The sequence below is a fragment of the Heterocephalus glaber genome, unplaced genomic scaffold (assembly GCF_053883595.1).
Source record: "Heterocephalus glaber isolate CG9 unplaced genomic scaffold, H.glaber_assembly_v1.0 deba00001610, whole genome shotgun sequence".
NCBI classification, from domain to species: Eukaryota; Metazoa; Chordata; class Mammalia; order Rodentia; family Bathyergidae; genus Heterocephalus; species Heterocephalus glaber.
The window spans coordinates 6,752,134-6,775,500 of record NW_028258381.1 but is presented as its reverse complement, the minus strand read 5'-3'; the positions used below and the strand labels follow the sequence as shown (position 1 = coordinate 6,775,500).

Here is a 23,367-nt window from a genome sequence, read left to right as displayed (position 1 = left end):
CAATTATATACTGGTACTTTTCTAGCTAAAGCTCCATACTTGCAAGGATCCCCTCTATGGGGTACTTCCTGAGCTGCCTTGCACAATGAATGGATCGCTCCATCTCTATCTGTTGCCTTTTGATGAAATGTTTTAAACTGCATTTCAGCTACAGGCAGAATACCCCAAAAAACAGTAGAATCAAGTAACCGAACCAGTTTCTTTTTTAACATTAAACTCTATCCAGAGACTGACTGAGGCCCTGGTCAATGGAGAGAATTTGGGGGAACGTCCTTTTTGGCAGACTTAAGGTGGAGCGAGAAGGCCACACTTCAGTCCTGCAATTGGGACAGAGCAGCTGTCTTTCCCGCAGTCCTTGCTGAACTGAGGCCTTTCCTGGAGGTTCTCGGTAACCTGAGCTGGTCTGAGGAGCCGCAGTGAGCGGCAGTGGCAGCCCAGGTCCTGGCGATGGCAGGCGAAGCGGGCTGGCCGTTCAGAGGTCATTGTCCCCTCTTCTCTGCCTTGCTGCTGTGAGCAAGCCATGGCAAGTGACCAGGGAGCGTTCTCCAGAGTATACCACACGAGGGAGGGAAGGCACTGATGCACCGCCAATCTCCCAGGCTGGCCTCCGGCCTCTGGGGTCCGTCCACGCTATAAACCAGCCCCGGGCCGCAGCGGCGTCCCCAAGAGACCGCGGGCCGCACGGACGCGAGAACTGGTTGAGGGACCTGTGCCAGGGTGTCCTCCGCGTGCCGCTGGGCGAGGTGCAGTCCAGGAGGGCAGGAACAAAGGCGCTGCGCCCAGCGCAGGGAGCTCTGAAGAGGAGAGGAGAGGAGGGGACTGTGGGTGGAGAAGGAAGAAGAGAAAAGGAGGGGAGGGGAGGGGAGGGGAGGGGAGGGGACCCCGGATAGGGAGGGCAGGGGCAGTGGCGGAGAGGAGAAGGGGAGGGGAAGGGAAGGAAGGGGACCCTCCCACGAGGGGCGGGGAGGGGGCGGGCGCGGACCCCCCCATAGGGAAGGAGGTGGAGGGGGCGGGGACCCCTGACGGGGCGGGGCGGAGGCGGGGCCCCCAGTGTGGTGGGAGAGTGTAGGGACCCCCAGAGGAGGGGAGGAGGGGGCGGGCACCAGGAGGAGGAAAGGGGAGAGGAAGGACCACAGTGGGAACGGGCTGCGTGGGGCGGAGCGCGGGCTGACGCGCGGGGCGCCGAGCCGAGCGGGGACGAGCTGGGGCGGGGCGGCGCCGAGGCGGACGGCGGCGGCGTGCGGGGCGGCGGGCTGCGGGCGGCGAGCGGGCGGCAGGCGGCGGCGCGCGCGGGTCCGTGGCGGCGGCGGCGGGCGCGCGGCGCGGCGAGGCCCGGATGGCGGTGGCGGCGGCCCGCGGGGCGCGCGGCGGCAGGGGCCGGCCCCCAGGCGGGCGGGCGGAGGGGGCGGGGCCGGGGCCGGGGCGGCGGGCGGCCCGGGCGGGGGCGGCAGCGGCGGCGGCGGCCGGGGCCCGGCGGAAGCGGCGACGGCGGCGGCGGCGCGGGGCGCTCGGCCTAATGGCGGCGGCAGCCGGGCCCGGGGCGGCGCTGTCCCCGCGGCCGTGCGACAGCGACCCGGCCAGCCCCGGAGCACCGTCCCCGAAGGTGAGGAGCGGCCCTAGGGTTTGAGCGGGCCTGCCTGCGGGACGGCAGCGGCCGAGCGGACGGGGACCGGGGTCGCCCCGCGCCCCTCAGCCTCGGGAGCAACAAGTGCGGCGGGGGCGCGGCCCCGGCTCCGCTCCTGGGAGCCGTCCGGCCCGAGCGCCCCGGCGAGGCGGTGGGGACGTGGCGGGGTCGCTGGCGAAACTCTTAAACTTTACGCTGTGCCGGGAGTGGGAGTAACTCCGGGTTGTGAAAGTCAGAAAGTGGAGGGGAACGGGCTGAGAGCTCTGGCGTGCCTTCAAACGCCATCTCCGACTGTGCGATGTGGTGGCAGAGGCTGGGAGGGATGTTTTAACACCTCAGAACTTCTGATGAGGAGCCGCCATGAAGGCCGCGCGGGCCGGCAGAAGGCTCGGCAGGATCAGCGGAGGGCGGGCTGGGAGGGGGCCCGGGTCCGAGTCGGGTTTGGCCCGCTCAGGGCCCCCGGGGATCGGACCAGGCTATCCCTTGAAAGGCTCACCGGGTGTGCCGGGCACCTGCTGAGCTCGCCCTGTGCCTTGCCTTGTTCAGCTCAGCTCGCCCACTCCTAACTGCCGTGCAAGTCTCTGATCTTGAAAGTTTGGGATTCTTCTGAACGTGTCCTTTATCAGTATCATGGTCACACATGTATTCTTAGAACAGTCCCATTTTGCTGGATACTGCAGTTTGTGTGGAAAAAGGCCAGCTGACCGGATGTGCACTTTATGTAATTATGCATTTGCCTAAAATTTGCAATACCAAATTTAAAACACTTCACAAAGTATATGGAATTGTGGCCTTAGTTTTTTTTTTTTTAAGTCTCACCTTTTAACTTTTTATTTTTTTGCTTTTGTCTGTTTTTGAGTGTCTCATTTTTTTTTTAACCAAAGGGAAATAAATTGACATAAACATTCTTAAAATACTCAGAAGCGAGTAAAATAGAAAAAAGAAGATACTTGAATGCTTACAATGAATAATGTCTGAAGTATTGGAAATGAAGCTTTGCAATTGTGGCATTTAGTGTTAAACGTTAGTTTTGGGAAAATAGACTGTTTGCCAGCTCCTACTTGGTTGCTAATCTTAAAAGGAGTATCAGGCTGTTTAATTGAATGCTTATTTTTTTAAGAGAGGAGGCCAAGGGAGTAAAAGAGAAAACCAACTAAAGAGCCCAGAATGCTTATTTTATAAGGATTAAAGAAGAATGTTTTGTACATTTTGCGGTTTGGAAAAGAATCTTAGTAGATTTCTAGGGAGTGGAGACGTTTGAGATTTTATTCTCATCGTCATACTTTAGAATGTTTACCAGTATTTGCTAGTGCTTTCTAGGTATTAACTTATGTGATCCTTACATTAACCACATAAAATGGGTACTATTATGGGCCTAGTTTTTCAGGTAGGAAGAAGCTCTCAGAGAATAACCACCCAGCTAGCGAGGGCAGGGCACAGTAAGGCCCCAGAACGTCAAGCCCTAGCATGCCTGAACACTGTTACTGGCGCTTTTATTTTCATTCGCAGAATTACTTTTGCTTAATATTTTGTCAGAGGACAGGGTACTTTAACCAGATAATATAAAAAACTGACTTTTAGACTGTAAGCCTTGGCTAACATGTAAATAAATCAATTTTCTGACATCTGATACCTCATTCATTTCCTTACTGGTAGAACTTATAGCTTGTTACATAGTTGCATTAAAAAGTACACATAAATAAATAAATATATATGGCTGTCTTTTGGATGTATGTATTACTATATTATAAATTAATGACCGTTATGTAGCATAGGTAAATGGTTAGGATTGGTAACCTGTTTTTAGCCATTTGGTGACTTTTTCACAGGAACATAGATGCCTAAAGTAGAATAGTCCTGTGAACCAGTTCTGAGTTGAAATGCTATGAATGACCTGTACAGTTGCCTAGCATAGGTAGGAGAGTTTGCCTCGATTTTTGAGTGATGCAGCAGTTTTTATATTAAAAGCAGAAAGCATTTTAATCTTAATTGGTAAAAAAGTAAACATAAATTTAGATTCATAGATTAATTGAAAATTTTGTTTCAATTGAAGATTAGGTTTTAGTTTTTCTCTAGGTCTTGCTTATGTCAAATTTTTAGTCACTTGATTATTATAGGAAATTAACATTTATATAATTAATTGTCCTTTAAAAATCCTTTCACTTATTGAGACTTTTAGCAAGAGTGCAAAGATACAAATTATCGTTTCCCTGTTTATTATTTATTCTTTTCTCTAATTATTATTACTTTTGAATCTTTTAAATGCGTAGGATGATAATGAAGATAATTCAAATGATGGGACTCAGCCATCCAAAAGGAGGCGGATGGGCTCAGGAGACAGCTCCAGGAGCTGCGAGACATCCAGTCAGGATCTCAGGTACTGGCACTTTACTGCTTAATAATATTTGTTGTGGTATGTTTCTCTTCTCGGTATTAGCTCCTTTTTTCCTCTCTCCTGCTTCCTAGCCCTGAAAAAGGCATTAATTAAGGCTTTTAGGCTCTTTCTTTCTTTCTGAATCATAATACTTCTTCCATAGTAGCTGTACCATTTCAATACCTTCCCATCAGCAGTTCAGTTTTCATTGCCAGATCCTTGCAGGTTTTTTTTGACAATAGTCATCCTAAGAAGTGTGAAGTGATACCTTATTGAGAGTTTTGATTTGCATTTCCATAATGACTAGTGGTGTTGTGAATCTTTCCATGTGCTTATCGGCCATTTGTAGCTTTGGAGAAGTATCTATCTAGAACTTGGCCCTTAAAATTTTTTTATGTTGTTGTTGTTGAGTTATGGGAGTTTTTTATATATTCTGGATATTGATCCCTTATCGTGTGTATATATTTGTAAATATTTTACCCCAACCCTTGAGTTTTCACTGTTGATAGTGTCCTTTGATGTATAAGTTTTTTTTTATTTTGATGAAGTCCAGAATAGCTATTTTTTTTCTTTTATAACTTGTGCTTTTGGTGTTATAGCTAAGAATCCATTGTTAGGTCAGAGTTAGCTTTTATATTTGGGTTGTTGGTCCATTTGAGTTAATTTTTTAATGTGGTGTAAGGTCAGGGTTCAGTTTCATACTTCTGTGTGTGGATATCTAGTGGCCCAGCACCAGTTTTGGAAATACTGTTTTTGTCAGCTACTTTTCAAATGGATAGATGCATAAAGTAGTGTTTTATTGTGCCTCTGATTTGGGAATCACATTGGCTCAGATCCTGAAATCTCAACTCTGTTCTTCAGGATTGAGATTGACTGCAGGACACTGGCACTTTGAAAGTAGGTCCATTCTTTCTTCTGGTCTGTGGAGGACATATGAGAACAAATAATTATGGTGTATATCCCAGCACTCAAGAGGCTGAGGCAGGATGATTGCTGTGAGTTCAAGGCCAGCCTGAACTGAATAGCAAAACCCTTTCTCAAAAAGACCAAAAAAAAAAAAAAAAGAAAAAACATGGGGCATAGATAGGCCAGCTCATTGAAAAACAGAGTCCTACGCTCCCTCTTTGGGACTCACTAAGCAGCAAAAAGAATCAGAAGTTGCTCCCATATAGCCCACGTGGATGAAATACTGTAGTGAGTATTAAGCCACAAAGAATTCAGAGCTGATACCACTACCTTGCTTTCGTCTCCACTCAGTCTGAACAGGCCATTGTTGCTAGTAGTTGTGAGTCTTGGTTCCTTGTGGTATACATAAAATATTTTCAATTTTTGATATATTTCAAATGATCTTCCTTCTAACCTGTTTTGTAGTTTTCTTTAATAAGCATAAATCAAGTCATAACAGAATTTGAATACTTAATTGTCAAAATATCCTCAAAAACAAAAGTAATTAGAATGTAATAAATGCCATTTTTAAAGCATAATATGTATTTCTGTGCTCAGCTTTAGTTACTATCCAGCAGAAAATCTGATTGAGTACAAATGGCCACCTGATGAAACAGGAGAGTACTATATGCTTCAAGAACAAGTTAGTGAATATTTGGGTGTGACCTCCTTTAAACGGAAATATCCAGGTACTTAAGTCTTAGTTTATTTATAAATGCCATATAAATTTTAACTAATAGTAATTCTGTATGATCAACTGTCTACTTCTAAATTTTTACATATAAATTATTTATATTTTATATTCTTGTTCTTGCTGGTTTTTACTATTCAACATCTCTCTGTCATTTATATATTCTTTATCTCACAAACTGATTTAAAGGCAAAGTGAAAAAAGTGAATTTTGGGGGGGGAATTTTAGAAAAAAATTATTTTGTAGCTAAGAGATTTGGATTCTTTACCATTGCTCCTCAACCTTAGGAATGCAGTTAGCTACATAAACCATATCTGAATTTCAGAAAGGGTATTTCTGGTTAATTATGTTAGTGTAGTTATTTATGTTACCTTTGTGCTTTAGGTTACTCTTCTTAGTTTCGTTTTTTTAATTTCTATAATTTATAACATTTTTGTGTAGTTCCCTTAATACTGAGAATATCTAAATTGTTTTTAAAAAATCAGTTTTTTAAGCTGTTAGACACTTTATAAATGTATAATGTTTCATTATTTTTAATAGTTTTTTGTTCTTTTTTTTTTGAGATTTAGAGCGACGAGATTTGTCTCACAAAGAGAAACTCTACCTGAGAGAGCTAAATGTCATTACAGAAACTCAGTGCACTCTAGGTAATGTAAGTTTTTAATGTGAATTTTTCAAGCTGCATGTATTTGTAGGTGGTATTGGATAAGTATTTATCTCTTTTTGTTGAATATTTTACATAATAAAATAAATTGAGCTATTTAAATGCTAAATTGTTTATTTTCTTGAAGTGGAAAGGAGAAAGAAGTTTATGTTTTATAACAATATAATTTTCTAATAATAACTTCCCAGAGCTGTCAAAGTGTTTGTGTTTTGTGTGCAAATTTTGTGTTTCTTTTTTAAGGTTATCTTTTCCTTTTTCTCTTTTGGTGTTTTTTAGACAGGATCTTGTAGTTAAGGCTAGTCTTGAACTCATTATGTATCCCAGGCTGGCCTCAAACTCACAGAAATTCTCAGCCTCCCGAGTGCTGAAATTATAGGCACTCACTATACCCAGCTAAAATTTGTATTTTTTAAAAGTGTAAATCCTTATTTTTTGTGTGTGTGTGTCACTGGGGATTGAACCCATACATCCTTACTTCTCAAGAGGCAAATTTTGGGGCCGGGAATATAGCTCAGTGGCACATTGCCTGCCTAGTGTAAAGTCCTGAGTTCGATCCCTGGTACTGAAAAAAAAAGAAAAAGAAAAAAAATAGTCAAATTTTGCTAAAGTTTTAGTTCTATGTAACTGTCTCCATGCTGTATTCATAATTTACTACTCATAAGCATTGTGATAGAACATAGCTACTGTTTAATATAAATTCATGGGTGTTCATTTTAGCACTTGGTGAAATATGATATGATGAGTTTTGGAAACTTTCAGTGATATGTATATACTAGTCTTTTAAAAATTTGGTATATTTTTAGTGTATGAAATTTGAAGACTAGGGAAAAGTACATTGAAAACCTTTTTATACATCTAAAATCCTACATTGTTAATGGTTAGTGTACATCATTATTTAATAGTGGTATTTACATACACTGGGATACTACTCTGCCACAAAGAAGATAAATTTGAGGGCTGGGGATGTAGTTTAGTGGTTCCACACCTGCCTGGCAAGTGCAAGGTCCTGAGTTTGATCCCCAGTACCATACACACACACAAAAGATAAATTTGAGTCATTTGTGGGAAAATGGGTGTACCTTGAGACCATATGTTAAGTGACATAAATCAGACACACAAGCTTAAATATCACATGGTTTCTGTTATATGAGAGACCCTATATATAAATAAGGAGCAAAATAAAAGATAATTGATATGAAGTAGGGAGATAGATCTTTCTCAAATGGTAAGGCAGTCATGAGAGGGAGGGGAGGAAGGGAAGGGGATGGAAGAATTGGGACTTGTTATGTCCATGTACCAACTCCCCACAAGGAATGTAAACATTATGTACTGAAAACATGTGCTAATACAAAATAAGAACTAAAAAATAACAAAACCAGCAAATAAAAAATGGTTTCGAAGTAAAGGAATATTTATGTTTATGATATGTAAAATCTAAAACTCATTTGGGTGAAGAATTGATTTCTTTGCCTTCTCAAGATAATATATTTTTGGCTTTTATTATGAATATTATATTATTTTTCAAGTCTATTAAAATACTTTGTAGTTGGGTGTGGTGGCACATACCTATAATCCCAGCACTAGGGAGGCTGAGACAGGAGGATTGCCATGAGTTTGAGGCCAGCCTGGAAATCCTGTCTCTAGAAGAAAAAAAGAAAAAAAATACTTTGCCTCAACTACTCTGAAACCTTTTACATGTAGTTTTCAAAAAGTATTTTTCTTTGCTTAGCCTTAAAGAGCTTCTTTACTTTTTTAAAAAAAATAGGTTTAACAGCATTGCGCAGTGATGAAGTGATTGATTTAATGATAAAAGAATATCCAGCCAAACATGCTGAATATTCTGTTATTCTACAAGAAAAAGAACGTCAGCGCATTACAGATCATTATAAAGAGTATTCTGTAAGTAACTGAGGTGATTAGCATCATTTATTTGGGATGAGAAGAATGTCATTTTGTAAAGTTATGTGTGACTTCCAACTGTAATATTTTTATTTCAGCAAATGCAACAACAGAATACTCAGAAAGTTGAAGCCAGCAAAGTGCCTGAGTACATTAAGAAAGCTGCCAAAAAAGCAGCTGAATTTAACAGCAACTTAAATCGGGAGCGGATGGAAGAAAGAAGAGCTTATTTTGACTTACAGACACACGTAGGATGACTTAAATTTAGTACTACCTGAGTCTAGTGATTGCTTCTTATTACAGAGTGGTCATTTCCCCATTTACTATTATTGTTTTGATATAAGGTCCTTATTCTTTTCTTCTGCAGAAATTAAGATAACCTTTTTAATGATGTGCTGAATAATGCTCAGTTTGCTTTTTTATTTTCTTCTTGTGGTTCTGGGGATCAAATACTGGGCCTCACACATGTTGGCAAGAGCTCTCACACTGAGATACATCCTCAGCCCATTTTGTTTTGAGACAGTCTCACTAAGTTGTCCAGGCTGGCCTCGAATTTGCATTCTCGTGCCTTGACCTCACAAATGGCTGGGTTTACAGATGTGCCCCACTGTGTCCACTGCCTTTTTTTTTAAAGGTCTCTTTTGCTTTATGATTGATATTCTACTGCGTGAGACTGATTGTAGCTATGTATCCTCCTTGCTATATATCCTAAGGGTGGTCGCGAGGAATTTTCACATTCACTTAATTCTCACAGTAACCACATGAAGTTGGAGGTAGTATAGTTTCCATTTCTCAGAGGGAGATGTTGAGCTACAGAGAGGTTTATAAGCAGTGTGACCCAGGTCACACTTGTGTTACTTGGTAAGCAGGAGATACACTACCTCTTCTCAGAAGTTGTGGTTGTGGTGAACTAGCCCACAAAACTTGTCACGCATGGAACTAGAAAGTACCAACTGTCCTCTTAGGTTGTAGCTCCCAGTGTCACATTTTGCTGCTTTTATGGGGTGGGTTGGAGGTGTGTTCAGTGGAGCACTTGTGAGGATTCTCTTCCTAACCCATGATTCCTGGCATGGAATCGGTTTTGCATCTCTCTGTTAACACAGGTTATCCAGGTGCCTCAAGGGAAGTACAAAGTGTTGCCAACAGAACGGACAAAGGTCAGTTCTTACCCAGTGGCTCTCATCCCCGGACAGTTCCAGGAGTACTACAAGAGGTATTCAGTAGATGTAGTTATCATGGGTTTCAGAACCTTGAGTACTTGCCTCCCAACACCAAAAGATGTTGTGTAGGACTTGTGTCAATTATATCTTCTCTGGTTCTATGGTGAAGAACACCCTTTAACCAGAATTTAGACACTTGCTGAGGAAGTCTAGGTGCCGTATTTCTGCCCGCCTGCTTCGAGTTTGTCACAGATAGATGCCAGAGGTTGTGTATAACTCGTAGGTTGCAATGTGGTCCATGGTCCAACAGCACTGGTATCACTTGGAATCTTGCTGGAAATGCAGAATCTCAGGCACAACTCCATGCCCACTGCCTAAGTCTGCATTTGAACAGATATGTGTAGTGATTCACGATATATGTGCAGGTTAGAGTTTGAGAAGCACTGACTAGTACTACAGAGCAGCAGGAGCAGAGTGAGCAGCAGGAGCAGAGTGAGCAGCAGGGCAGGACCGTGCATTGGTACCTGCCAACTTGCTGGGATGGCCTGGCTGCTGCTTCTAGTGTGTGTATCATGAGTGCTGCTTGTCTCCTGTTCCTAGCCTCACTGTAATCAAAACTTAAACCAAACCAAACAAACAAAAACCCAGGGCTAATGGGTTCATTTTGTTTCAGCATCTTAGTGTCAGCTTTAAACCTTACTCTGGAAACATGTTTGTTGGAATAGAGAATATTCTGTAGAGAATATTTACTGTTTGAAAGTCAAATTTAGATCATAGGCAGACTTTTTTATTACAAAATTTTGCTTGTGTTTTGGGTGAGCAGATGATTAAGAATTATATGCCATTCTACCAATGCCTTTCCTTTTAGTGGAGGGAGGTATTGGTCCAGGGTCCCTTCCTGAGTGAGGCCCCTCTGAAGGGAGGTGGTAGTGTGCTATCTGACTAAGGGGAAGTACGGCCATTCTGCAGCATCAGACAGCCAGATGATTAAGTATTAGAATACATGTTTCCAAAAAAATAATTGGTTTAAAATAATTGAAAACAGTTTATGTCTTAACTGTGCACTGCTATGATTTCCATGGATTAATTTATTTAATCTTTGTATTGGTTTTATGAGCTAGGCTGTTACTATCCCTGTTTACAAGTGGAGGGCTGCAGCTAGAGAGGTGGCAACGACCCAGGCCAGGGTGGAGATGGATGTGAGCAGGCTGCAGACCTTGACCCACATGTTGATGTACTATTCTGTATCACTGTAGTTCACCTTTGTCTGCTGGCATTTTAGTTATTTTTTTCATTACTGAGTTGAGAGTGAAAGGGAGAAGCATTATCTTTCAACAGTAAGAATCAAATACGTATTCTACATGATCAGTCTCATGAAAAAATATTCAGGGTTTTATTCCCATCTGATAACCAGGATGAAAAATGAAAGGTCTCTATAATCATTTTCAAAAGCATGTGGGAATAGGAAGCTTAAGGGGATTTTTGCAGCTCAAAGCCAAGGTGTTCATATTTAATAATAAAAGTAAACTCTGAATTTAGGTACTCACCAGATGAACTGCGATATTTGCCTCTGAACACAGCCCTGTATGAGCCCCCTCTGGACCCTGAGCTCCCTGCATTGGACAGCGATGGTGATTCAGATGATGCTGAAGATGGGCGTGGTGATGAGAAGCGGAAACATAAGGGCACTTCGGTAGGAATGTTTGTCCTTAGTAGGAGGAGTTTCCTTTCACTCTGAATGTTTGCCAGCTGCCTTCCCAGAATGTTAAATTAAGCTGTGTCACCACACTCTTGTTGAGTTGCATGTAATTTCCAGAAAACTTCGATCAAGCAATTTGTTCATTTTGTGTGTGGTTGTGTACAAGCTGTACATGGCGTATGTTAAGTTTTATATTTAAAATGGCTCCTCCTTTTTTGTTATGAGCACATTAGGCAAGGGTACTGAACATTAGTTTATTATCTTTTATCTAACTTCCTGACAGTACAGCTTAAAATACTGAACAAAACAGATTCTGATTTTTTCCTACAGAAAAATGTATTTTTCTTGGTTTCGGGGAGGACATTAACTTGGGTTTCAGTTGCTTAATCAGGCTTTCTATAAGAAAACATTACATTTACTAATGAGTTGTGCTAGCTGTTGGGCTTTCCTGTGTGACTTTTTTTGGTGGTGCTGGGGTTGCCTTGTGCGTGTGAGGAAAGTGCTCTACCACTGAGCCATACCTCTACCCCTGCATGACTCTTAGCCAAATGTGGTAGCAAGACCAGGAGGTTGGTATATTCTGTGAATGGGAAGAACGGCAGGCTGCTCGTGGCTCAGGGCTTTGGTGCTAGTGGTGAAACAGGGCTTTGATTTTTCTATAGAAGTGTACTTTAAGTAACTTTCCATTGCGGACTTCACACTATGGCTGACCTGAGCCTGAGAATGTGCTAAAATTAGGTGACATTATAGTTCCTTCTTGCCAACCCTGTAAAACATACTTGGTCATACTTGTTACATAAAATTGTAGCCTGTTAAGAGTGTGGGAGTGGTGGTGCATATTGCCCCCTGCCGGGTAGCTGGAACCGGAGCTGTGTCGAGCTCTGGGTGATAAAGCTAGCTTCCTCCTATGGTTCAGAGGAGTGTAAATAAATCCATTGTGTTGGGAAACTGTTTTGACAGCATACCAGGAATTTTAATCTTCACAGGATTTTTTTTTTTTGGTACCAGAGATTGAACTCGAGTCCTTGCACTTGTGCAGCAGGCGGCAAAACCACTGAGCTAAATCCCCAGCCCTTCACAGAATTTGACTTAGCAAATATTCTGGCAGAATTCATTCTTAGAACTTAATGAAATGCTGGCAAAGAAATTAATAAGAAAAAATGTTGATTTGAGTGTTAATGGTGATAATTTTCATAGTGGAAATCCCAAATAAATCTTAATGTCTTTAGTGACAGATAAATTTATAGGATAGACGTGCAAAGAATAGTTAATGTATGAGAAAATGCACATAGTGCTTAAACACAGTGTAACTCAGTTTTGTGTTTTGAAACATGAGGCCACATTATAAGGTAGGGTGGGTGTGTGAGGGAGAGCTAGGGGACCCACTGCATCTGTGCATACACCTAGGAACACCAGGCAGGGGCACCAAGCACCCAGCCCTCATCTCAGGTGTGTGTCACCTGGCCGTGGGTGGCCTAATATTTTCATTTATAATTATAATTCATTGTTGGAAGCAATGCTACATACATAATTCCAGGGAAAAATCATTTGGTTAGCCTAGTTCTCTTGCCTACAGCCCTTGTCCTGGAGAATCACAGCATCACTGGATCACTGAAGTCTCAGTTGTGACCGGAGGCCAAACTGGAGTTATTCTGTAGCTGGGCTGTAGGCAAGAGAACTAGGCTAACCAAATGATTTTTCCCTAGAATTATGTAGCATTGCTCCCAACAATTCATGCCAAAATTGTTCTAACTAGAAAATTTTAAACATAGAATGAAATAAATGATTAGCTATTGAGGTCTGAAACCTTGAATATGTCAGATCCTGTTGTAGATCTGTGGAATCCACTATCCTTGGACTGGCATAGTTAACATTGTGACAGCACAGATCTGTATTTGAAGGACTTTAATGGCCTTTATTACGCAGTGAAAATAATCACACTTATTTATAATGATATGAAACAAATATGCTCCCTTGTGATTTGAAGAATGTTGAAGCTGAAATGGGTAACTTCATTCTTGTTGACATAAGTAAAAAAAGCTGATAAGGCACTTGCTGAAGGAAATGGAATTAGCTTTAAGCTAAATTGTACTTACAAGAAGGATAAGTACTTTTTAATATGACTTCTTTTAGTCTCTACTGGAAACAGATTTCTTATATTTAGAAAGATCTTTATATTTTTCATGTGATGAATTTTTAATACTTGATTCCGAGTTAGATCTGTCTGGATTCCAAAGAACCTTTGTTTTTGCCTCTTGCGCTGCAGGACAGCTCCTCAGGCAATGTGTCAGAAGGGGAGAGCCCTCCCGATGGCCAGGAGGATGCCTTCCCGGGAAGACAGAAGTCAAAAGACAAAGCCGCTCCTCTGAGAAAGGATGGCTCCAAACGTTCTGTACTGTCCAAGTCAGTTCCTGGGTACAAGGTAGAAGAAAAAAGCCCCTGACTCAGCTTCTTTACTGACCAGCCTCTCTCCCTGAACCATGTTAACTCTGCACTTCACGATGTGGAGCTCCTGCTTGCTGCACCTCACTAGCTGTCCTATGGTGTACACCTGTCTGCTACTTTCTTTTTGCTTTATTTCTTTGGTGGCTTTCCTGTCACTTTTGGCTACTGGTTAGCTTCTGTTTTCTGTATATGTACATTTTGAGTCTTCTCTGCTTTTAAATGATAACCAGGCAAGTATGAGTTTTTAAACATTATTTCACAGGCAGAATTTAAAGTCTTAATTGTAATGGCATTTTAAGTATCTTAGCAGTTTGTGTAGCTAAGCCTGCTGAGCTGAACAGTATGGGTGGACACACTGTTAGGCTGAGTTGCATTTCTGTAGTGCCTTGCAGTAAGAAAAATTGGATTTAATCTAAGGATTATTTGATCCATCTGCTAAATTCAGCTGATTCTAGGATAGAAAATAAAGCCTGTTGTTTACATTGTGGTGACTTTTACCATAACCTCAACAAATAGTCCACATAATTCTAGGACAAGGTTTAAAAATTCTTATTATCTTGTGGTTTGATTATTCTCAGAGTAAGACAGTAGGTTGTCAGCAGCTATTACTATGGTATTGTTTCCTCTCTACCTGATCTTTGCCTTTGAAAGGTTAGATGAGAAGTGAGCAGTTTTATTTGGATATAGGGATATAAGAATATCATAAAAGGAGTAAAATTAGCTGCAGAGTTTTGTTTTGGGTAGTTATAGTAAAATACAGTTCTTTCGATATGAAGTGTATTAGGATGTATGCTTTATTATGATTATGAAGGTGTACTGCAGGAAAGTTTTAAATAGGGTGTTGAGAAAATTTTGCTGAGTGAAATTGTTAAGCACTCTGTTGTATGTCAGCATCGTGGTATATAACCCACAAGAACAAGTTGAAGGGAACTGTAACTCATCCTTCCCTACTTTAAGCAGAATTTTGAAAGTTCATTTATCTTTTTTTTGAAGCAAAAACAAAAAATCTAAAAAATATCCCCAGATGTAATAAATTAGCATATTCCATATTTTATTAGAGATTGTCCTTGTGTAATGATTTAAACATGTATGTTTTTGCAACCCACATCAAGCAAATTTTAAGTGTCATTTAGCAGGGATTGCTTTTTCAAGGGTAGCTTAATAAGCTGCAGTGTTGATTTTTATAGCTTCTAACACAAATATATAGAGAGAGCTTATCTAAGTTTTTTTTTAAACTGAAGATTTAAATTAACGCTTAGTAACTGAAAACAAATGAACTCCAAAGATTAAATTTCAGAAACGTAGCCTACACAAATGAACATATTCATGTGGTCTCAGAGATTCAAATGGGAGTGGGAGCTCACTGTCTTACTCTTCAGTACTTAGCTCTTTCAGACAATAAACCTATTTGATCATGGATTAAAAAAAGAATTTTTTTTTTTGTGATACTGGGGATTGAACCTAGAGCCTTGCACATGCTAGGCATTTGCTCTACCACTGAGATACATCCCCAGCCCTTTTTTTTTTTTTTAATCTTGAGACAGGGTCTTGCTAAGTTGCCCAGGCTGGGCTCATTTACAGTCCTCCTGCCCTAGCCTATCAGGTAGCAGGGATTACAGGTGTGCATGAACACGTGTGGATGAAAAAGAGAATGTTGAAATAGATGTTTTAATACAGGTTGAAAATGAACTAGCCATATTATCATTGATTCACTATATAATAAATCATATAGCTTAACCTAAATTATTAATACTCAAGGGAGTCTGATATGCAAAATAAACATTATGTAAACTTCTGTGAACATTTTTATAACTTAGGTACTAAAAATGTTTCAGATAGTTCAAAGATGGTATCAGCCAGTATCTAGACATTACACATTAATGTGAAGTATTTATTAAAAATTAACCTATGAAAGTATAAGCCAAGATGTGCCTGAATATTAGGGTACTTCAAGCTGAAGCGCACACACACACACACACACACACACACACACACACAAACACACCCCACACACACTTTGAAAATAGGAGTGTTAAAACAAAGGATAATGTATCTGATGCTTTGCTTAGTAAGATTCATTACTGCTTGGCCTAAATTTGTAGGACAGTATCTTTTAGGTTACATTAACCTGAAATTAAAGCATAATTGCTAGCATTCAGGCCTAAAATGTATAATTAAAATCTATGCTATATTAATGGTATTATGAAGGTCTAACTTATCTTTCATTTGAAATGCTGAAAACCATTGAGATGAGTATTTTAGTTTTCTTTTCAGCAAGGCTTTGGTGGTGGTGTAGTTATCTGAAGTAGGACAGTGTGTCAGACACAGGTAGGGTTCTGTTTCATTAATCTTCGGGGGAGTTTCGCACGTTTCCTTGCCTCCTCCCTCAACTCTGCAGTTTATGGGGGACAGACAGCTCCCTACCTAGATCCTTGAGGTCCTGGATGCAGGTACCTTAGCTGCTTAGATAGCTCTGAGATTGGCTTTTGAGTGCTGACGTGCAGAGTCACAGTAGAAAGTGGTACAAAGCTGTTTCTCCTCCTTCTCTTCCCTCTCTCTTTTCATCAAGATGAAGGCTATTGGGTAAGAAAAATTTTTAGTGATTTAACAAAACATTGATTTGAGCTTAGAAGTAAACCTAGAATTTTCTTAATGTCTTTTTATTGTAGGCATTTATGTGTATTTTAATGATCATAGAACCTGAATTGCTTTAGAATGTGAATGACTAGCCTTGTTTTATTTCTTCTGACTTTTGTTTTGTAAAGGATCTCCTGAGGAGCTCTCATTATAGAATTTAATATTGTGTGGTTACTTCCTTGAGTGGAAGATACTACTTACTATGCCAATATCTTAAGTTAAACTACAAGTATTAAATACATGTATCTTTTACATTTAGCCCAGGTACTGTAACCAACAGATTTCTTAGTTTTGGTGGATTGAGAGGTAGGTCTCTGCTATTGTGGCAGTTATAGATTTGATCATAATTCAATCAGTCTGGATAATGGAAGTTCACTTCCTAGCTTTTAATTGAAGTGGAGGAACATAGTGGGAGCCATGCGCTTAGAATGTAGCAGTAACATCAGAGGGAAACTGCACTGCAGGACTTAAAGGTTTGAGCATGTGACCTCTATCTTTTTGTTGGGGGGAACAGGGTATAAAAATACATATAGGAGATGTAGAATAGTTAATGGTGACATTTTATATGTATGTTTAACTTCTATGATATTTATTATTTTGTAGACATTTGTGATTGTTTGTTTTTATCATATTTATGTATAAGGTTGACTTTTTTTAAATAAATAAGCCAAAAATTCTTTTTAAATGCCTCTGTCATCTTTTGCAAAGAAAAATAATTAAAAAATAAAAACTTAAAAGAAGAAGAAATTTTTTACGCCTAACTGGTTCTGAAGGTGGCAGTGAGACATTTCAAAGCTAGAATACTTTACGACACAAAATATTACTGAGATTCCTCTTTGGTGGCAATAATTTAGGAGATACACAAGATGCATTTGGATGTACTGAATAAAGCAGAAACGTAACGGTTCTACTTAAAATAATTCCTTTCCCAGTTCATCACTATATTCCCCTGCCCTCCTTTTCATTCTTAACCCCACTTGCTCTTCCTTTCCTACCAGTTTTTTTATGCGTGTTGATTACATGAGTGAGCCTCTTTTTTCAAGTCAAGACTGATTCTCCCTGCATTGGTAACTAGGTATAGGGAGTTGTTTCTTTTGTCCATGTGTTGCCAAATTGTTTAAAAGTCCAAACATTGTATATGCTTTTAAATCTGAATGATGATTAATGTCTTCAAAACATAAGGGTGTTTCTTTTTTACCAGACTATATTTTTTTGCTTTTCTGAAAAGTTTTTAGTGTTTTAGATCTCATAGTGAATCTCTGTACTATAGTGTAGGTTCTATTTTGTTAGACATGAAAGGCAGTCATCACACAACTCTCATTTTCTACAAACATATATGCACATGATAATGTATAAGAAAGAAGACATCTTTGAATTAAAAATGTTAAGACATTTTTTAAACTTAGATTTTATAGTCCACTTTTACAGCTTTGGAAAATACCAGTTTTTAAACAAAGTTGATAATCTAAGCTCCTTAGAATTTAGGCTTATCTCTCATGTAATGGTCACTTGATCCTTGGATTTTCTCTTCCAATAGTGACATTTGACAGTGTATTTCATTTTTCCTTCCCGTTCATTACACAGATCTTACTACTCATGGAGGAAATATAGGATGCTATGTTTAATTTTAAAAGATCATGCTATTAATAAGTTTTACAATGAAATTTAAGGCTTTCATCAGTAGTCCATTTTATGTTGTAAGCAAACTCAAGTCCAGTTAACATCTTTCAAAAAGGTCCTTTTAGCAAGTTACCAAAGTAAGCATAAAGTAATGAAGTAACAGAATTCCTTTTGAACCCATAGTAAGGTCTTCTGGCATGAATTTATAGTCCTCTTCTACCCTTCCAGCCAAAGGTCATTCCAAATGCCCTATGTGGAATTTGTCTGAAGGGTAAGGAGTCCAACAAGAAAGGAAAGGCTGAATCACTTATACACTGCTCCCAGTGTGATAACAGTGGTAAGTATGGAGATGTCTTAAGATTTTTAACCCTACCCTATTTGTTGCTTCAGAAACTAGAATTTATAGTTGTCAGCTACTTTCAAAGGCTATCGGATGTACAGGATAACTTTTAAGGTAGAGACAAAGTCCATGTATTTTCTTCTACACAGTATTTTCATGTCTTTGGTGGTACAACATTATAGCCATTCCTGTGAAGTCCTAAAGCAAACTTTATTTTATTATGCCATTATTAAATTGAAAATTCTTTTATGAAATGCTACTAATGTTGGTTTTGATTTAGGCCATCCTTCTTGCCTGGATATGAGCATGGAGCTTGTTTCTATGATTAAGACCTACCCATGGCAGTGTATGGAATGTAAGACATGCATTATATGTGGACAACCCCACCATGAAGAAGAAATGATGTTCTGTGATGTGTGTGACAGAGGTTATCATACTTTTTGTGTTGGCCTTGGTGCTATTCCATCAGGTAAAGATTTTAAAAAGCACATTGTCTTAAGTAATAACTCTCCCAGCATTTCTCTTTTTAAGGCTGCATAAGCACTATAATGACACGAAGACATGGCCTGTAGACCCTTCTATTCAATCATGACTGAAGCTGCGACCAACCAGGTCATGTCTATCTGCTTTTCATCCCTAGACAATGCAGCTAATGGACAAATGAGATGTCAGAATGGCCAGGCAGAGTTTTGAAGTATAGTTCAATATATAGAATGAGCTGGTGTTTTTCTATTGAAACAGCTAGAGTAGTGCATCAATTTGTTTCAAAACTTTGTTTTTATTTTTATAAGTCATTTGTTTAGAAAAGTAAAGTGACTACTACACCTTTATACATATTAGAACAAATTTCTATTAACTGAGGCAGCATGACAATTCCAGGTAACTTTAGAATGAAAAAAGAATCAGAGTAAATCACAGTAATTACTACACAGATAATTGTGTATTTTTAACTTATTTGCATAGTTAACACTTTATAATACACTATAAAATATATGCTTAGAACTAAGTTTCCTGGGACTCATGTGGAAGCAAGCAACTTAATTATTCAACGTTCTGTAGTAATTCATATCAAGGATGTAATATAGCTTATCATTGTGCTGTTAAAAACTTGAAGTTTAAAAAGCTTTTATCAGCACAGTATACCAGGACTTGAGAGATGGCTGCTAGAGAGCTGACCAAAAGGCTGATAAAAGCCAAATTCAGTAACAGATTTTATGTTAGGATTTGTATTATTGAGCTTATCTTTAAGTATGATAGTGTTTGAATTTTAGGGAGGTTTACAGTAATTTTTAAAGATCCATATGATATGGCATTGCACCCCTTTACCCTGCACTGAATTTTTCACAGCATCGCTTGCATTGATTTCTAGACATTTACATTTTCTCCTTCATTTAAGGAACTTAGTAATGCTTTTCCTGCCAAATATCTGCCAGGTATTACCATTAGTGACAGTTAAGGAGTTTACACAGCTTAATATTCAATCCTGTAAAAATAAAATTCCACTCTATATTAACTAACAATTTTTCTCCTAGGTCGCTGGATTTGTGACTGTTGTCAGCGAGCCCCCCCAACACCCAGGAAAGTGGGCAGAAGGGGGAAAAACAGCAAAGAGGGATAAAATAGTTTTTTGACCTAAATGTTACATTCCTGAAGTGGAATATTTGGTGCCAATTTATTTACATTTTCATTTTTATGCCAATAAAAGATTTTTGAAATTAACTATGAGCTTAAAATCTGCAAGTTGACTTATTTTATTTTAAACTACTCTTTCCCTTGAGACTAATTCCAGGTAGAGAAATAGTTATCTTCCAAAAGATTTTTATCTTATAGTGTTTTGAGCTTATTCAAAAATTCAGTAGAAATACTTGGCAATTTAATTAAAAATACTTTAATTATTCCCCCATTAGCCTGAAAAGTTACTATTGTTTTTCATTAATTTTTCCTAAGTTGTATTGTTTCTGGCCAACCATAACTAGTATAACAACGTTATGTAACTGAAGAATTTTAATATGTGACCCAGGAATGAGAAGATGGTAAATGGGTTTGAAAGATTTGGTGCATGTGGGTTCAGAGTTGTCATTAATTGGCACAGGAACAAAAAGTTTGCAAGTATCTTAGTCCAGGACATTCTTTGGATATAAGGTTCCATATCCCTACTTAGGTAACAGGGTTGAGACTTTAGTCTGTGTTGCAGGAGGTGTAAATAAATGACTACATTTCTGACCTGATTTTAGGAACCCTTGAAAACTTAACAGGTTGAACTTTCAGAATGTCTGCAGTAAAATTATAGTTATCAACCTTTTAATCTAATCTGTGACTGCAATAATCTGTTTGACCAAACCTGAAAAACTAATCCGAATGTAGTTTAAACATTTTATTGAACATATCCTTTCACAGGAATTTTGATCTTTAAAAAAATACTATGATCCATTTTCCTATTTTGGGGGTAACTGAGGTAACAAAACCATATGGCTATTTTTCCATCCCTTGTCCACATAGGTAGCTAGAATTTCAACCAGATAAATGCAGCAAAATTCACAGCACACTGCAGTCATTTCTTCCAATTAAGGACAGTATTACTCTCCAGAGCATGCTCAAGGAATCAGAAAAGAATTTCAAGTACCAGTTTCAAGATGCTTATTACTATCGTCCAGAGAACGGACTCCTCCTCTTGCGATGCCTCCTCTGGAGCATAGGCGTGCTTCTGACCAGTGTCTGCACCATCTGAAGAGTATGCATCGCCCAGGGGGTACTGGTCCACCGTCCGGTCATAGTACACTTTCATCTCAAAGTCACTCTCTTGGTGGGACGGGTGTCCGTAGATGCCTATACCCACGGGGCGCTGGAAGTGCGCGGGAATGGCCACGGAGTCCTGGCCACAGGTGGCAGACTGCAGCTTGTAGTCATCGAAGCTTGGGTGAAGGGTACTGTCTGACACGTACAGGTCTGCATCGCCGCTCAGGCTCTGCATCCGCAGGATGATCCTGCCCTCGTGGTTGAGCCTCAGGTAGCTGTAGTTCCCGGCGCCGATCTGGCCGTGGACCACGTGCAGGAGGAGCCACTCTTCTGGCACGTCATTGTCGTCCTCCGCAACCTGGGCTAGGACCACGGCCTGGGAAGCCAGGAGCATCAGCAGAGCTCTCTGCCAGGGCGTCGCCATTGCCAGGCACTCAGCGCGGGGGCGTGCTCATCTGCAACCGCCTGGTCCCTGCGGGGACGCATAGGTGACAGGCGGACCACAGGGAAGTTCACCCAGGCACCCGCCGCCAGGCGCCCACGCGTCTGCTTAGGGGTCCCCGGTAAGGGGCTGCATAGAGGGGGAGGGAACAACGAGGTGGGGGAGACGAGAAGAGGGGAGAAGGGTGCGGGTAGGGGACAGCAAGGAAAGGAAGGGCGCAGGCGAGGAGATACTCGCGGGGAGGAGACAGAAAGGGAGGGGAGCGGCAGAAAGGGAGGCCACCGTCACTCACCGCAGCGCGGAGCCAACAGGAACCGGGCCGGACCGGGCCTCGCCCGAGAACGCCAAAAAGGGGCCGCGCCGGAAGCCAAGGGCCGCCCGGAAGCGAGGGGTCCCTCCTCTGAAAGCGAAGCCTCTCGCTCTCGCGAGAATGGTGAAGGGGCGTGGCGCTGCGGGCGGGGCTCGCTTTCTGGTAACCATAGGGACGCAATAGGCGCTGGTGGCCAGATAGCGCGGTAGTCTTTCTGGGGCTCCGAGGACTGCAGGGCTACAGGTGAGACAGCGGAGGATTTGTCTAGCTTGTGTTACCTTTATCTCTCTGTTCCCGTGGAAAACGTGATGCTCTGTGGACGCTCCTGGGGAAGGAACCCACGCTTGTCTGTCGGTCGCGCCTTGTGCTTCGGAGCGCCATGCGGCGGGGTCCTCGCGTGGAGGTGTTGCCGGGGCTCAGCTCTTGTCCCAGGTTGCAAGATCTGTTGTTTGTGTAGACTTGAACCCTTGCGGTCACCCTGTGGCCCTTTGTGCAGCCTGAACTGAGCCTCCTGCTGGAGACCCCCCCCCCGCCCTTGGTCAGCCTTGCGCCACAGTCCTTGCTGGCTGGTTTAACTGAAATTGGGGGACTCAGCTTCCAGGGAGTGGCCACCACTGATGATTGGACATAATGGATGTGGCTCTGGTGGATCACTGTATTCTCTCCTGCTGGTCCTGGGCTGATAGGCAAGCAGTCCCAAGCAGGAACTGCTCATTTTATTCCCCTATTGAGAAAGTGTATCAGGTTGGAATACGTGAGAGTGGATACAACAATAGGGCTACTTTTAAATATGCTTTAAGTCATTACAAAAGAAAATAATTTTAAACTTCAACGTCGTAACTGTTAGGGTTAGTAAATGAGTTTTCCTTATGTCAGTCTCTTCAGATGCTGTGATATACCATAGACTGGATGCCTCATGAAAAACAGACGTTTGTTTCTCACAGTTCTGGAGGCTGGGAATCCAAATCAGGGCAGATTTGGCATCTGGCAAAAGCCCAATATCTCCTTCATAAATAGATGTCTGTCTTTTCACTGTACTCAGGTGGTAGAAAGGTGGATTGGGATTTGGAGAGCTCTTTAATAAAGGCATGAAACCCATCCAGGAGGCATCCGCCTTCATGACCCAGTCATCTCCCAAAGGCCCGCCTCAGAACATCAATTTGGGGGAGAGGTTCAACATGTAAATTTGGGGTGGGACATAGGCAGGCCAGGGCCATGTGTAACCTGTCACCATGGCACAAAAGTGGAAATTATTGTTTTGAGAACCGAAAGTCTAAGTTTAGGCTGTCGTGCGCTGGTTAACAAGAGTACAGTTTAAAAAAACAAAACAAAACATCTAAATATAAATGAATTCAGGGCCTTCACATGGTGCTACATCCCCAGCCCTTTTTCTATATTTTTATTTTGAAACAAGGTCTTCCTAATTACTAAGTTGCCTAGGCTGGGCTCAAATTTGCACTCCTCCTGCCTCATCCTCCTAGAGTATTTGAGGTTACTTTACAGGCGAGTGCAAGGGTAATGGTACCTTTAAGATATCTAATAATGTAGGAAAGAATTTAAAGATGTAGTAACACTGGGTATAACTTGGTTGTACTCTCACATATCTATCAGCTGTCATTCAATTTATAGTTATATTCTTAGTATTTAGTTCTGTCCTTAGAGTAGCTAGAATTGGAAGCCTGTTTCTCTCCTGGCTAATGTGGAGAACTTTATTTTGCTCTAAGTAAACCTTTAAGGGCACCTTTTTATTTTCCTTTCTTGAGTGGTGGGGATTGAACCCA

General features: G+C 41.1%; 2 protein-coding genes across 6 annotated transcripts; one reads left to right on the top strand and one right to left on the bottom strand.

Annotated features, from left to right (window-relative positions):
* The first annotated feature begins 1,321 nt into the window (after positions 1 to 1,321).
* Positions 1,322 to 19,817, top strand: Phf10 (PHD finger protein 10). 5 transcript variants are annotated; one of them, XM_087196012.1, is made up of 13 exons: positions 1,322 to 1,603; positions 3,895 to 4,001; positions 5,502 to 5,632; positions 6,204 to 6,281; positions 8,064 to 8,197; positions 8,296 to 8,445; positions 9,301 to 9,410; positions 10,897 to 11,050; positions 13,323 to 13,478; positions 17,987 to 18,095; positions 18,379 to 18,525; positions 18,630 to 18,710; positions 19,631 to 19,817. In XM_087196012.1, exons 1-12 carry the CDS (start codon positions 1,337 to 1,339, stop codon positions 18,668 to 18,670), a joined length of 1,584 nt encoding a protein of 527 aa, XP_087052138.1. In that variant the 5' UTR covers positions 1,322 to 1,336; the 3' UTR covers positions 18,671 to 18,710; positions 19,631 to 19,817. The 5 variants fall into 5 exon arrangements, 4 of the variants coding, with proteins under 4 accessions (XP_087052138.1, XP_021103295.2, XP_004868897.2 ...); XM_021247636.2 differs by having other exon boundaries at positions 6,198 to 6,281; XR_015445383.1 differs by having other exon boundaries at positions 6,198 to 6,281; positions 18,379 to 18,710.
* On the bottom strand, positions 18,857 to 21,685 carry CUNH6orf120 (chromosome unknown C6orf120 homolog). The gene is made up of 2 exons (XM_004868841.3): positions 21,569 to 21,685; positions 18,857 to 21,306 (listed from the first exon to the last, which is right to left on the bottom strand). The coding sequence occupies exon 2, from the start codon at positions 21,256 to 21,258 to the stop codon at positions 20,701 to 20,703; it is 558 nt and encodes a 185-aa protein (XP_004868898.1). The 5' UTR covers positions 21,259 to 21,306; positions 21,569 to 21,685; the 3' UTR covers positions 18,857 to 20,700.
* Positions 21,686 to 23,367: the final 1,682 nt, after the last annotated feature.